General features: G+C 34.3%; 1 protein-coding gene across 2 annotated transcripts; it reads right to left on the bottom strand.

Moving 5' to 3' along the window:
- Positions 1-12,514: 12,514 nt before the first annotated feature.
- Osi21 (Osiris 21) lies at positions 12,515-14,053 on the bottom strand. Of its 2 annotated transcripts, none has more exons than XM_026631820.2 (4): positions 13,611-14,053; positions 13,334-13,526; positions 13,029-13,248; positions 12,515-12,868 (listed from the first exon to the last, which is right to left on the bottom strand). In XM_026631820.2, exons 1-4 carry the CDS (start codon positions 13,881-13,883, stop codon positions 12,775-12,777), a joined length of 780 nt encoding a protein of 259 aa, XP_026487605.1. In that variant the 5' UTR covers positions 13,884-14,053; the 3' UTR covers positions 12,515-12,774. The 2 variants fall into 2 exon arrangements, with proteins under 2 accessions (XP_026487605.1, XP_026487606.1); XM_026631821.2 differs by having other exon boundaries at positions 12,515-12,882; positions 13,611-14,034.
- Positions 14,054-15,903: the final 1,850 nt, after the last annotated feature.

Raw genomic sequence — 15,903 nt, 5'->3', positions numbered from 1 at the left:
TTAAATGATAAGATTTAATAACTAGCATGTATCAAACAATAAAACGAATAGTGAAAAGCGGTCGATGTATACGTAATAAGTACCTACTCCACAATAATCTCTAATACACGCGACCGATGCCGCAGGCATAAGCTAGTTGCTTATAAAATCCTCACTATAACATCGTAACATACCGTTCGTAATCTTCTACGTCTTAAATAAAATAGTGTTGCGTAAGTAGTATATGGCTGGTATCTTATGAATTAAATATGAGCGCTTTATTTGATTCCGTAGTCCCTCGATATCTGATAATAAAAAAGAAATTTATCACACACATACAAGCGTGGAGTAAATGTGAACTCATAGTCCGCTATTTTTTACGGCCGCCGTCCGTCGACAATCACTTCATAGCGACCCCTGTCCGAGCGTTCGATGACAGAATTATTTATCAGTTTGAAAAATGACGGGAAATTGAATGTAGTCGCAATGTTTACAACGCATTTTCTGTCCGGCGTCCTCGGGGGCTCCTTCCCTCGCGTTCCGATGTCCACTTTTCAAAGAGGCCGTTCGGACGAGGGTCGAAAAAGTGTCCCCAGAGTAAAAAATAAAAAATAAGTATTCGTATTGTATCTAGGTTCGGCGATGTAACGCGGATGGTAGATGACAAAGAGAAAGCAGAGTAGAATGAAAGAGGCATCGAGTCGAGACGGACGATACTTTATTCATTCGGTTGGTATAATTGTTTTCTGCTCTGGGATGGTATTACGCTATGACGCAATCTATTTGAGTGACCGTAGCCATGTGTCCGCCCCGCGTCTGGAAGCGCCGAGGGACATATATCTGCTGCTTCTGACTTCAGATCTATATTGAATTATCTAACTCGCATACGGGAACTTCGAAGGATAACTCGAGTACTGCAGCACATTACTATTATTTCTATTGACGAATAAAATAGTAACACAACTTTTGTATGACATATTTCTACATATATTTATAATTCTTTAGTTTAAACACTCTAGTGTCCAGTGATCGAAATTCATTTATTAAACATTATTGAGATTTCACTAAAATGTGTATTAATTTTCATATTTCGAACATATTATTTTTTTCTACTCTTATTTCAAACATTTATTAGCTAATAAATAATAAGTATTTATTTATTTGAATACATAAATAATTGATGATGAAATTTAAAAAGATTTGAAGTTTTATTTTTTACGTAAAAACGACTCACATTATTTTATTTATACATAGATTTAAAATCAAATAAAACATCTTCTCTTGTATATACCAGAAACAAGTGAAGCAATAAAGATAATAGGTAATCGTGTATATATTAAAACAGTTTTATACTTTATTACCTGCGATAGTACATAGTGTATGTAGGTATCGTATTATAACAGCCATGGCCGCTCGTAAAAATGTTTTATTCACCCCATACGGCGTCGTAAAAGGCGTAATAACGCGAGGAGGCATCGTGGAAGCAATTACCGATCTGTTATAGTTTGTTACAATGGCGCTTGTTTATTATCTTTTTATTATCAGCTCATTTGCCGAACAAGGATACCGTTTCATTCAATACTCGCAAAGGTTAATACTATTCATGATGAATAAACTAATATACTTTAAATTCAGATGATATTGCGTTAAATGCTATTTAAATAATACATTACAAAAAATAAAAAATCTTTACTACATAAGTAATGCAAGTTTTAATTTATAAGTCGATTTTGTTTTGCTTGATTTTTTGATTTAGATGGTTCATTAAAACTTCTTTAATATTTACAAACATTCAGAATATATTACTAATATGTACATCACTCTCAAATAAATATATGTATATGTTCTTATGAAAATATTATATTATTTATTAATATTCAAATTCGGAAAATGCAACATATAATTATGTACCTAAACATAATCCAATGGAAAATCTTACATAGGGAGGCTTATGATTGGTGAAGATAACTCAAACAAACTTCGCACCCCATTATAATCATAACAAAATATCATAAGCCCGCCCGCCCTACGAGGAAAAACTGAAGCTTGCATTCGCTATCGCCCGCCTACAATTTCATAACGGGCTGCTATTGGCCGTTATAAGTTGATATAATATCATAACGAGACGGGATTGGGCGAGGGCGCAAGTCGAGCTCCCCGACCCGCGCCCTGTCTCATTAAAGGTTAGTGCACCGTGAGGTGGCCAGCTTTATAATAAGTTGTACGTCCATACGTTCCCGCATCGTTCCCTTCCCGCGCGCCTCAATAAATATGTCGGGAGTGGGCCCGGACCCCCCGCCCGCCCGAGTATGAGCGGTAGGAAATGCCGACCGCCGACCGCCCGAGTCGGATCAATAATAATACTCGCCCATATCTGCAGTGGACTGGATCTGCTTGAGAAAGCGACCGGCCGTACCACCCGCGCCTCCCACCGCCGCCGTTACACAAACAATATAAATCATTTTCTCAATCCTGAAGTCGCGACCACACGCGACCGACTGAAACGCAACCGTCGGTCAGTGAAATAATGAACGTTTTTATCTGTTTTAATTAAGTATATCTGTCATTTTAAATAACGATTAGATTATTTAAACGGAAGTTAATGGTATAATTGAAATACGTGCATATAATGTAGATAGTCAAAGCAAAAAGTTCTAGCATCGTTTCAAAAAAGAAAACACCCAGACCTGAGACGAACCGAAGAAAGATTCTCTTGAAATATTTTTTATTTTTATTTATTGTTTTAATTAATCAATATCGGCGCTTTGGGCGTATTTTAGATCCTTTTGTAAAAACTGTATAAATTAAGAGTAACAACGTGACAATATAAGTACATATCCCAACAATTTGTATACTATAAGAAATTTAAAAATATATACTAAACGTGATCAAAGACAAAAAGAGAGCAAATCAAAATACTTAACAAGTTTACATTTTTGTGAATCTTTTTAAATATTAAACTCCTAAATTCGAAAAGTATTATAATTTTTAAGCAATATCAATCTGAAACAGCTCTTACGTAGCCCGTAGCCGTTTTATGTTTCGTCCAATTCTATTTAAACGTGGATGATAGAAAATCTGAAGTGCCAAGCTATAGTACAATTATTCCAATTACAATATTAACTTAGATATATTCCAATGCTTAATTTAGTTAGCATTTAGATTGTATGTTATTATACGTTTCTTATATAATATGTATCTTTAATAAAATTTATTTTTAAAATAGTTTACTAGCCACTAAGTTTTCTTGTGCTCACCATTGAATGTTTACCTAAATAAATAGAAAATAGCTTATGAGTTTGTGGTACCCATCCAGATAGGAACTGTACAAAGTATTACAAAGGATAAGCGTAGAAATTGAGCACACTGTTTTTTTATTATATAAATATTATTGTATTCTAAATACATCAATTTTAATTATTTAATATTTTATCAAAACCTAGTGCACTATAATTTATCGTCATTATTCAGTTTTTTAATTCATATGTAACATTATATATGTAAATAATGTATTAATTATCTTACACACCTCTAACATGACGACTTAAGAATAAGATAAAAGATTAATTTAAAGTAAGTAACAAAAAACCATTAAAAGTATTGACATGTGTTTTTAGTAGATTTCTTTATTATATATTAATATTATTTCGTTATAATATATAAATAAATAAAATATATATTTCGTTATAATATAATATAACGGAAGCATTTTCATGTAATCTAACCTAGAGAGATGGCAGGGGCACACTAAAATATTTTACCGAACGTAGGCGGTTAACATCAATAATATGTAATATATAAAACAAATTAAAAAAAAACTAAAATATTATTTCATTGATCTACCCACCTTTCAAATTTTTAGAAAAAATCATAATTAAAAATTTTCATATTCGATTATGGAATTTGAAAATTGATATGCATCACACAAAAATATAATATTGTAATCAATAATCTTTCCATTAATTTAAAAATATTATATTCTTTACACAAAAATCAACTCTTATACTTAAAGCGAAGCGGTAAAAACTATAAAGAACATCCTGAAACACGGAATAAAAAAGTGAAGATTTGTCAGGTTTATCCAAAATTTCAAGAAGGAAATTAAAAAAAAACACAGACAGATTTAAAATATATTTAAAAAAGTTTTAATTGTGTCACAAAATTCAAAGCAAGACGAATTCCAGCCTTTACAACCTATTCGCAATAGTTCCAAAGGCTGAAATAAGATTTTAACTTAATATACAATCTAACCTGTTCTGTTTTATAGTAGCCTTATTTTTTTATGTTGTTAATAACTAGTTCGTGTTTCGTAGAATAATCGAAAGGTTTCAGCATTTTCATAAATTTGTTTAAATTTCCGTCAGCTATAAACTATCATGTTGCCATTTTTGATATGTCACGATAACATTCCTAATAGCTCGTTAGTTATTAGTTCATAAATTATTATATTCGATTTTAATGAAGTAACACTAAACTATGTAAAATGTCTTTTATGCGTGTATGCTTTAGAACACGCAACGCTAATCCTTCCTCGTGGATAATTATCCAAGAATTATTCTTGTTTACTTTAACATACTTATATTGCCAGTGTTTCGAACTAAAAACTTCAAAAGAAATCAAAGTCGAACGCCAGCTACGGGAAGGCCGCGGCAAGGTTGCGTGGAGATGCAAGTAGGTAAATACGAGTAAATTTCATTACATCTAGATGCAACATGTCGATCGAGCTCATGGCATTACAGAGCCGGCGAACTTTGCACAATTTATCAAATTGAGTTACTGAGGGGCAATATCGCAGAGCGAACGCAATATTGCAGCGCGTGACCGCGTCTGCAATACGCGCTCAATACATCGGCCGGCGCCGGGCCCGGCACGTCCGCCGCCCCACCCGGCGCGCCCGGCGCGCCCGTCTTCTAGCCGCCCGACCCCCGTCCGCCCAACTGACCACCTAGATATTTAGCTAACAATGCCTCGCCGCGGCCACCTAGCCCGCTCCGTCCTGCTCACGCCGCCGAACCACTCGAACCTCGGACAAGGACCGCTGCGCTAGCCTCCGGTCATTGCTATATTTATTGGCGACGCTCATAAGTACGCGGGTCAGGTTATAAGTTCTACGAAATGAATGGCCGAGCCACGTAGGAGGCGAGTGCCCGTCGCGCTTAACAAGAAAGCACCTCCACTGAACTCGACAGGGGGTACCACCCCACCCTCGGCAGCGTTATAATTAAAAAACAAAAGAATACAGAGGCACTCAGCCTCTTTCTTGGCTGCCGCTCGTTCGACTTTCATGCGAAAAGTGCAGTGACTAAGAAATAGCTATTGGTTTTTATCTTTTTTTATTAAGAGAATTTATGTTATATAATTAATTTTAAGAAAGTCACAACTAATTTAAGTTTTATCTAGGGTCATTGTAAATATGTCATTGTAAATTAAGAACCTTATGCTATAAATTTACTAAAGTTAAATTAATTAAACAAACATTAATTACAACAAATAATATTAATGTATAACTTATTTGCATAATTTAATTATAAAATCTGATGTACAAAATTTAACGTAAATATTTTTATCCTAAATTATTTTGATAAATTATCAAATATTATGTTTAGATGAGTGTATTGCAATGTCCGTAAAAAAAAAACCAATAAGAAACCAATAAAAACAGCAATCATAAAAATGAACATATTATGTTATATTAAAAATTTAATAACGGTTTTGTCTCTCGCTTTATTAACGACTTTATATGACATAACACATTTTCCAGTATGATATTTTAAATGTTTATGCCTTAATGGTTTGCAGATGATAAAATACAGATTCGAGACCCATGTGTCGGATGCTTACAATTCATCCGAGCGGTTCCTATTACGAACACAATTACGGGCTTCGCAGATGACCGCACGGTTTTATAATGCGAAGGCAACGTCGTCCAGCCTCCCTGCCTCATCCCTCACCGCTCCCTTGACCATCGACCGACAATTGTAAATGGCACATAAAATAAATGAATGTGCAGCGGGACTCGCCTCTGCAGCAGACAATATAAATTACAAACGGACGATTATATTCCGGCGGGAATGAAACGTTTTCCTTCAGATACACTTACATTATACGCCGTATCGCCCATAAATATCACAACCGCCAAGTCCCTCTCTCGCGTCCATTAAATTAAATCTTTTACTTTAATTATAAACGTTAACAATATAAAATCAAAAATTAAAACGGTGTTTAAGAGAAGAAAACATAAATTACCGTTATTTAAATTAGATGATAGCCAAATATATTTACCGGATATTTATAAAATATTCGGCCGTCTTATAAACTCAAAAGTACAAAATACTCAAAGTAAAGTACATAAGTTAACAGTAAGTAAATGTCCCGCGACTAACCTCCTCCCCTTTGAATAGAAGACTTAGAGCTTCTTCCACTACACTGATCCAGTGCATGTTGCTTGATGAGTATTCATTCATGAGACAGAATTCCAAACGACATTCTGGTTCCTTTATGATGTTTTCGTTCATCGCCGAATATAAAATGAATTAAAAACAAATTAGGCACATGGAAATTCAGTGTTGCTTATTTAGGTTACATATAATTACATGATTGCTACAAAAAGTATTTCTAGAGACAACGATCCCATAGCCTTGAAATCAGCTCGAGTAACATTTTCTGTCAGCGGTCAGGACAGGCATTAATGTCTACCTCTATACTAATATTATAAATGCGAAAGTAGCTGTGTCTGTTACCTCTTCACGCTTAAAGCACTAAACCAATTTAGATAGAATTTGTTATGGATATAGTTTAAGTTCCTGGAAAGGACATAGGCTACTTTTTTAATTCACTACTCGAGGGGTAAAATTGGGGTGACGGCTTGTCTACTAAAGGTAAAGATTTATAATTTGCGCGCGGGTAAAACCGCTGGTTCAGTTAGTCTCATTATAACTTCGTATATTGTTTGAAAGATTAAAATGATATACATCTTTCCTATATCGTCTAAGAACATCACAGTAGGTGTAGTGTAACATAAAAAACACACAACAACAAACAACAAAACAAAAACTACGTTACATATTAATTAATATTATATTAATATTTTCTACAATTATGTATTATCTGTACATCAATCCATCTGTCATCTCGAATGACGCACCAGTAACGTGCGGGGGAAATTTCAAAAACTCAACTAGCGCGCAGTAAACACGGCCGTGACAGCGAGCTGATATGTTTAATGTACATTATTTCATCAAATTTGTAATACCGACCTTACGTCGATAGCTAAAGGAGAACATTACAGTAGGTATATAAGAAATCACAGGAATAAAACATATAATTTTCCATTATTTAACTGAGATTCACTTACAGAATGGTTCGCGTTATGGCAAAATTCCAATAACATGTCACTTATGTTGCTAAGGGTAATTTATGAGATAATTAGGGCGGGAGATAGCTCGTTCTGCACACAAGACGGGCGTCGTAAATTAGTTTGCCTCCATTAGATACCCACCTTACAATGGATTAATTAAAAAAGCAGGTACAGATAATAAAGTTTAAAATTCAATAAAATACAAAGATAAAAATAAAACAATAAAAATCTAAATCTAAATAGAATACTTAATCAGAGTCAATATTAACAATACATTTTTGAATTGAATATTTTTATAAAATTGATAAAACGATATTATATATTTTTAATTAGAGCTATTTAATTAACTCGATCCAGTTTAGTTCAACTCGAAACAAATATCTTATAGTACTTACTTTACAATTTAGCTAGACATTACTTTTGAGCATTTAGAAAATCACAGAGACTAATCACGAACGGAATGAGTCATTCGATATCACAGACCAGTCATTTGGTCAGTGTCGCAAAACTAATGACACATAATGACGGCCGGACTAACGTCCAGAGGGTGGTGGTCTGCAAACTTTGCAATGCCACCCAGGTACGCAATTTTCAACTTTATTGCATGGCAATAAAATCATTTAGGCGTCCATTCATCAGTCAAGGTCTGTTGGTTGGCCTCCCAGGGAGGTCTTCGGGGTACAGTCGCGAGCGACGACGGCCACCTGAACACCCTAGCCGCAGCTAATTGAAGCTCCCTACGGTAATCCGAAATATTCTATAGAGTTTAATGAGATTCGACAAAGTGTCCACAGTATAACGCTATTTATGCTTAACTACTAATCGCCCGCAGCTTCGCTCGAGGGTAGGGTTTGGTTGTCAGTTGATAAGCATAAAAAGTAATCTATGTCCTTCCTTGAAGTTCAACCTTACCTCATACCAATTTTCATCAAATGAAGTTTTTTCTTTTCTCTGTGAAAGAGCAACAGCAACATTTTTTTCGAATTTATAATAGTAGATAGATTTACTATCAAAACACTAGTACAAATAATTCAAAATTCGGGAATAATTTGTGTTCATTATGTATTTTATACTTGATAGAGTTTGGGTATAATTTGAAAAAGAAAATTAAAAATATATGAATGATGTGCTCAATGTATGCATGATTAAATTCCGATCGAGTGCCCCACTGATCTTATTAGGTAAAGTGCGCCAGCGCAGTGCGTGCACTCGTGGAAAATTATACACACTTCGGTCCGTGTCCGAGACGCGTCCGTTAGGAAAAGACGTATTAAACTTGGTAATTATCTTTACACGCCAATAGGTTACAATAATTTCTATAACTTATACACATGTATTTAGTATATCAAATATTGCCTATTTTTAACCAAAAATATTAATAATTGTACATTTAACATTTGAAACAATCTAATAAACTTCCTATATTTAAAACTAGAATAATTCGCTAAATCAAATTATGTTTATTATCTAATCTCGCAATCAACTAGTTGACCCACGTTACCTGCATCCTAATTTTAGTACACAAACCGCAGCGGCGACCGCTGAAAATCAGTGAAATCAGCACAAATGGTATAATTATTATGCTATTTAGCTACCTTCATCATTATTATTTTATTCTATTTTAACATTAATTTATGGACTCGCAACTTCAAAAAAGAAATCGGTCATATGGTTAAAATGTAAAATAATTTGAAATCGCATATGCGATACTCCATAGATATTTTAAATATTTATTATGATATTCATGCAGTACTACATGCTTAGGCTATATTATAATACATAAGTGTGCAACACAGGTGTAATCTCTATTCTTTCCCTCACACAGTCTGATGAACGGAAATCCGACCGACCGAAGAATTATTTATTGGTCTATCTTAAGATTTGAACTCAATACCTTAGAATCAGCAACCTTATAAGCAAGAGAATAGAACAATGAGACAGTGAGTAATATAAAATAAACATTTAATTGAAATATAATAATTTAACGTAAGTAACATATGCAATCTTCCCAACATTCCTAATTGTCTCTGAAGTGAAAACTAGAAAGTGGAAGACCACTTGTTATTCAATTCGAAATGCACTTCGCAATAATTCTATTTCCACGGACAATCGTGTGAGTGTCCATCCACTTTCACTACGCTTTTTCATACAAGAAAATCTTTCGTTTAAATTGATTAATTATATTATCATATAAATTAAATGATACAGTATTGATTTTTAAATGTAAAATCAAAATAATTATCTTTATTTGATTGAGAATATTTCGAAATGCAACTTATGTATTGTTTATAATAAGATATTTACAATATTTATGTGTCATATTATGTGTTGTATGTTATATACAAGTGATAGCGATACAAGTATGTAGCACGGGGCGAAAGCGCTGGACGTGTACGAAGATAGAAATGAAATTGATGAACTTTTCTCGCAGCAATAATGGCTTTGGCACGTACCAACATAATTCCCAACAAAACTTCCTCACTGCCCACCCAAACGCAGGGCTGTACACGCGATTTTTATATAAATATTTTTTACCAACAACCAATTTAATAAATACCGACAATTGCTTACATGACGAAGTAACAATGTATAATAATTCATTATTTAATATGATTTATTTTCCTTGATGTTTTTAATGATATAAATGATAAAATCGAATCTATTAAAAACGTCTCGGTTTATTTTATAGCGTTAAATAGCATTTCTACCGTCACGTTAATAAATGGCGTTAATTAATTAACAATATGAACAAAGCGTTATCGCTTTATGCTATTATCTGAAAATCTCTTAACTTTTCCATGTAGTAATTTAATCTCGTTTAGAATGAATAAGTTTTCACAAAGTTTATATGTTACTATGTTACACTTTCTTCTAACGGTGTCTGGAATGGAAAGTCTCTGATCGCCTGCTACGTTCTCACGTTTCTTAACTCTAAATAAATAAAATCATATCAACGTAAATCAACGTTGCTCTTTAACCTATTTTCGCACGTTACTCAATATTATAAGATCTTTTTGGTGACAAGAAATATTACCATAAGTGTATCTGAGCTTATTGTTATGAATGTAAACAAACAAGGGAAGAAAATAAGTATTATTTATCTTTCTGCTTATTAAACGTCGGTTAATTTAATTAAATTATAACAGTAATTTAATTTATTACAAAATATATTCACATTTATTTATATATTTGATTGTACTTTCGCCAGGAGTGTGTCGTAGGTTTAACGCCGTGTTATAATTTTAACTTTACTTAGGTACAAAACAATTTCTTCGTGCAATAACTAATATATTTATTTATGTGCAATAAAATGTACGTAGATAATTAAACCTGATATATTTAAATTAGTTACACGATAAAAAAAAAATAACAATTTAATACCATCAAAATATAGAGAAGAATTAACTTTTCAGACAACCCTGCTTCAAAGGACAACGGTCGGCGGCGCGGTGGCTGAAGAAGGGAACGTACATCCAATATAAGAAGAGAACAAAATAGGTTTATGTCGGATACTTTGACCATTCACCCGTAAAGTAACTTCGCTCTACGACTGACGCCCGCAGCCTCATATGTTATGTACTTATGTATCGAAAAATACATTACATTTTCGTTGTTCTTCCGTATTCACTAATATTATAAAGATGAAAGGTTTTGTTGTGTTTGTTTAAGGATAGATAATAATTCAATACTATTGTATTACCTTTGTAACCAGAGTGTCGGAAAATAGTAACCATTGAGTTGTTATGGTGCTTTTTCCCGATAGAATCGATGGTCACTTCAATTAATTATTCTTGTAAAATGTTGATTTGATATCTTTATCGTAGATGAAATATTATGCTGTAAATATTGTACAAACTTCATCAATACTTATTCAAATGAAAATCTTATCCATATTATACAAAATCGATTAACTAAACAGCAAACATAATTTAATCATATTTACCAAGATCATTGACACATCCTATCTAAGTATATATGAAATAAGCATTTACATATATAATGGTAGTCTAATTTGAGACGCAGACCATTAAGTATTGAAGGTACCCATTGACAGGAACCCAAGCAGGAGAAGTAGCTGATATGGGCTAATGCACCAGTCACTGTAAGCTCCCAGTGGACACGAGCCTTCAGATGTAGATATGTACATCTACACATCAATATTACGTTATAAATAATTAAAAAAATAACGTATAGATTATATTTGTACTGTCCCGATAAACTACTTAACATAGTGTCGATACGATACATATTTTCTACGTATTTACGTGTAAATTAATAAACATTTCAATGTATTGCACTTTGTATTAAAAAGAAGATCTTATGTTCTACAAAAATAAAGTCCAAAATACACTAAAATGTGGATAAGTAATCAAGTGTAACGTTGCTCCTAAAACGGAAATAAAGCCAACATCACCGGCATGGTACCGCTTAATCAGAGCTGGACCGCCCGCCCTATATTTGCGTATGCAAAGAGACTCGAGCCGCATTAACTATGCCATATAGCCAACGTAGCGTGCAGCGATTGGGCAAACACATATCTGCATTATAAACAGCGTTCGGGCGTACAAACGCGCAATGTGGTCGGCCTTTAGTCGGGCCCGACTAATCAACGAGCTGACCTTCCGCAGTCGAACAAATACCATACCACACTCCGCGGCATTATCACTGCCCTCCTCAATAGAGATGCTTAGTTAACTGTTTGTTTATCTGTATAGTGCTACTAAAGCAATCAATGAAAGTATCTCCTGTTCTATTGACGCATTTGCAAAAATGATGTTGTCGTGTATGTCACATAAATGTTTAACAAAGTTGAAATTATAAGATACATCTAGGCATTCTAACAGTATCTAAGCATGCATGTTCAGTGAATCGGTAAAAACTTTCTACTTTCCACGTTCGTAGCCACTGCACTCATATAGCTGGAAAATCTTAGCATATTTTATACTCCTCTCTTCGGTAGAGCGTGCAAAGAAAGTGGATCAATGTTACTTATTAATTACTTTTTAATATTGAACGATGATTTCCAATTCGATATTACAATTTCATTATTTAATGAAAAAACTATTATCATTTATAATCCAATAAAATTAACACAAAAGTACACGTTAAGTTTCCCTAACTAAAAATGCTATCAAGAATTCAAAATTTTACACTGAACCAAAGAATAAAACCACAATATATATTATAATTTTTATTTTATCCTTAAATAATTTAAATTAATATTTAAATATACCTAAAACCGTAGTCACGATTAAATAAATTACATTAAATTATTAACTGACATAGATTTGAAGGTAGTATGAAGGTGGACAACGGGTTTCTTTAAATAGAATGTCCGTGGGTGGACGGCACTTTGGTTTGAGGTTATTTTGTATGGTTTTCAGCGCAAGGTAGTAGCGAGGCCGGCGTATGTCGAAGTTCGCTCAGCGACCGCGCGTCTACGCACTAGCGGTTGCTTGCGACTGCTCTGCGTAGTATCGGTAAGGGTCCATCGCGCCTGATCTCGCTGGCCTCACTACATATAGGTTTCGCCTTCGAATTAAAGACTAGAATTAAAAAAATACACAGTAAATAAATATATTTTTTCGTAATTTTACTAACAACATTTTCATTCAATTACTCTTACTTGCTGTTCTATATCACCTAAAATTTTTATCTTATAAAAGAAATTCATATTATAAAAATCTTTTACCTATGGTGGCCATCTGCGTGAACTTGGAAAGTGGTTTCTCCTGTCGCGCCATCATGGCTGAACAGCTTTTTAAGGGCGATGATACCGGCGATCGTTAGGGCTACCTTACTTGCAATCAGCGCTTTACCGGCAATGGCAGCTAAAGTCTTCAACGCTATTCCTCCAACGATGCTCACGGTTGTGAAAATACCGAGAAGTAGGTAGGGAAGAACTTTTTTCCCTGTACAATATATAAAAATTGAAAATTTATTTTTTTATCTTTAAAATTATATAAAAACGCCTTATTTTATTAATGTCATACACACCTCTTCCTCTACCTTCCGATGCAAGATCCATTGAAACAGTGTGAGTGCTTAATAATTGCTCAAATCGGCTACGTAGCATGGTGTCAAGCTTGTCCTCCATCGACATTCCAGGGAGGAAGCGAGGCTCGGCTACAGAATTTGGCGCATCGGCTTGTTTCACCAGGGTTAAGCCGTCAGCAAGCTGAACGCTGTCCTGTACAACACATTAAAAAAATATTACACAAACCATTTGGAACAAATTCACTTATCACGAGATCCACTAAGAACACTTATTCACCTGCTCTACTGCTCTTGTCAGAGCCGTTAGGGCTTTTCCTTTAAGGCACGTCGTTAAGTGTTTCTGCGCACTGCAATCATCGTAAACTTTTCGTAAAATGTTGAACTCAGCGGAGGACCACCAAGATCCTTCATCAGCTCTACCACTGTCAATTTCATTTTGCTCATAATCTTCTATATCCATCCGACGTGATCTCCGAGGCCCGTGAACATGTCCAGAGGCGACAACCACACATATAACTAATAAACCGGCTATCCGGAATGAAGCGCACATGTTTCTATTAATTTAAACACACTACACTTTAAAAATTAAATTAACGTATATGAGGGTGGCTTAGCGTCGACTGATGGTCGAGGGAAACGATGCGAGCTTATAACCGCGCGTCGCTTCACCGACTAGCACCACCAAACATCCGCCATTCCGCACCAATTCTCTTGCACGCCCACTTACGTAACTGAACTTGAAATGATGGAGAACTATTTTCCAACGCAATTTCTCCGATAAAATGCACAGTAAAAAGCGAGACACACGTATGTTACTACTTTTGATGCGTGTTTCAGATATATATGTGCACGTGAAAAAACAATAATTGCAGATGTATTCGCGTGCTCCATGAGGACGTTGTAGTCCCACGTTTCACTCACGGACGACCGGTTTCAGCTCTATTAGTTACACTTGCAAAGTATGAAACTGAAGTAAATTTGTCTTTAATGCCGCGTGTAGAGGGTCCAAGGTCGATTTGAGCAGGCATTGACCATGCGAATGCAATCCGTAGCGTGGATGAGGATGTGCAGTATAAGGAACCACGGATATGTACGATTAAAGAAAGTAAGAGTCGTATCGAACCGTAGCGAAATAATAGCTTATGTTATATCACTATTGTATATATATATTATTAAACTATATCATTCACTTTTGACGATATGCTATATAAATAAAAATAAGAAAATACTAATATTTTTAAACTAAAGATGAAGGTTCATTGTAAGGATAGGATAACAAAATTACACTCGTTATTTTTATGTTACGTTAATAAAACTAACTACTTTAGACATTTATTATGAGTCGAGTACTTAGTTCTTTAGAACTTGTATCTAATATTGTATCTATTGTTCTGTGGAACAGACCCAAAACTCGACGAAGAACATAATCGTTTTTCTTAATATGATATGCGATAATTACTATTACATCAAGGATACATTCAATACAAATAGTGTATTAGTTAAACTGCCTCGTTGGTCTAGTGGCTCAATATAAGGCCATAGATCCCAAGGTTCTGGGCTGAATCCCCAGGTCGGGCCTATAAAAAGTTTTTTCCGTGCCTCGCACGTAAAGCCGTTGGTCCTGCGCCTGAACTCTTTCCGGTCGTGTCGGATTTGCCGTCCCGTTGGATAATAAGATGACAAAATATAGAGTGTTCCTGTGTTCACGCAAACACTTGTGCACTATAGTATGTCCTGCGTTGATCTCCCATGAGGTTGTCCGCCGTTACCGAAATCGACCGGATGACATCATCAGTGTATCATGTTAACTTATGTCGATTTTGACCATTTTACGATTGGTTCGAGTATCGAGTGACAGATTTTGCAGCTTTGCTGTATATCTTTATACATATGATTAAATGCAACGCTAAATAGAAATTGTTTTGTTAAAAAAACAAATATCACTTTAATTATTTACGATCATCAACATTTATTGCACTCGCGATTTTGTTCTTTATAAATATCACTTTGTTTACTATCGTAGGAAAGTTTCATGTTTGAAATGATAATTGTTTTTTTTCTGTACCTAGGTAAATGTGTGGAAAATATTAATTCTTTAGTCACATATCAATTTAAATTAAAAAAAAAAACATTTAGTTTTCAAGCACGGACCAAATCCTGTTGGTCCACTAATAAGATTAAATATTAAAAGAAATGACACGGAATAAAATAAACTAGGCAGTAGTCTTAAACTGTTATCCGAATATAAAATCTCTTTTCTAATATCATATATGAATGATTGTTTTTCGTTATTCTAAGCGTTCACGCATCGCTTATCGGATTAAGTTTAACTTCGTTCAGTAGTTTACGCATTTGTGTTAGTTTCTGGCATAACACCATCAACGTACAATAAAGCACGCAAGTCGTATTGGATAATTTATTCATTATAATTTATATCATTCATTTATTAGAGGCATTATAACGCATGTCACGGCTATGTCATGTCAGTATATTAAAAATGTGACGTCATGAATGGCAATTTATATAATCTTCAACTGTTCAATAACGTATCAAAAAATAATAATTGCCTA

The sequence above is a fragment of the Vanessa tameamea genome, chromosome 4 (assembly GCF_037043105.1).
Source record: "Vanessa tameamea isolate UH-Manoa-2023 chromosome 4, ilVanTame1 primary haplotype, whole genome shotgun sequence".
Taxonomy (NCBI): domain Eukaryota; kingdom Metazoa; phylum Arthropoda; class Insecta; order Lepidoptera; family Nymphalidae; genus Vanessa; species Vanessa tameamea.
Note: the sequence above shows the minus strand (reverse complement) of the source record. Positions and strands in the feature narration are given on the sequence as shown.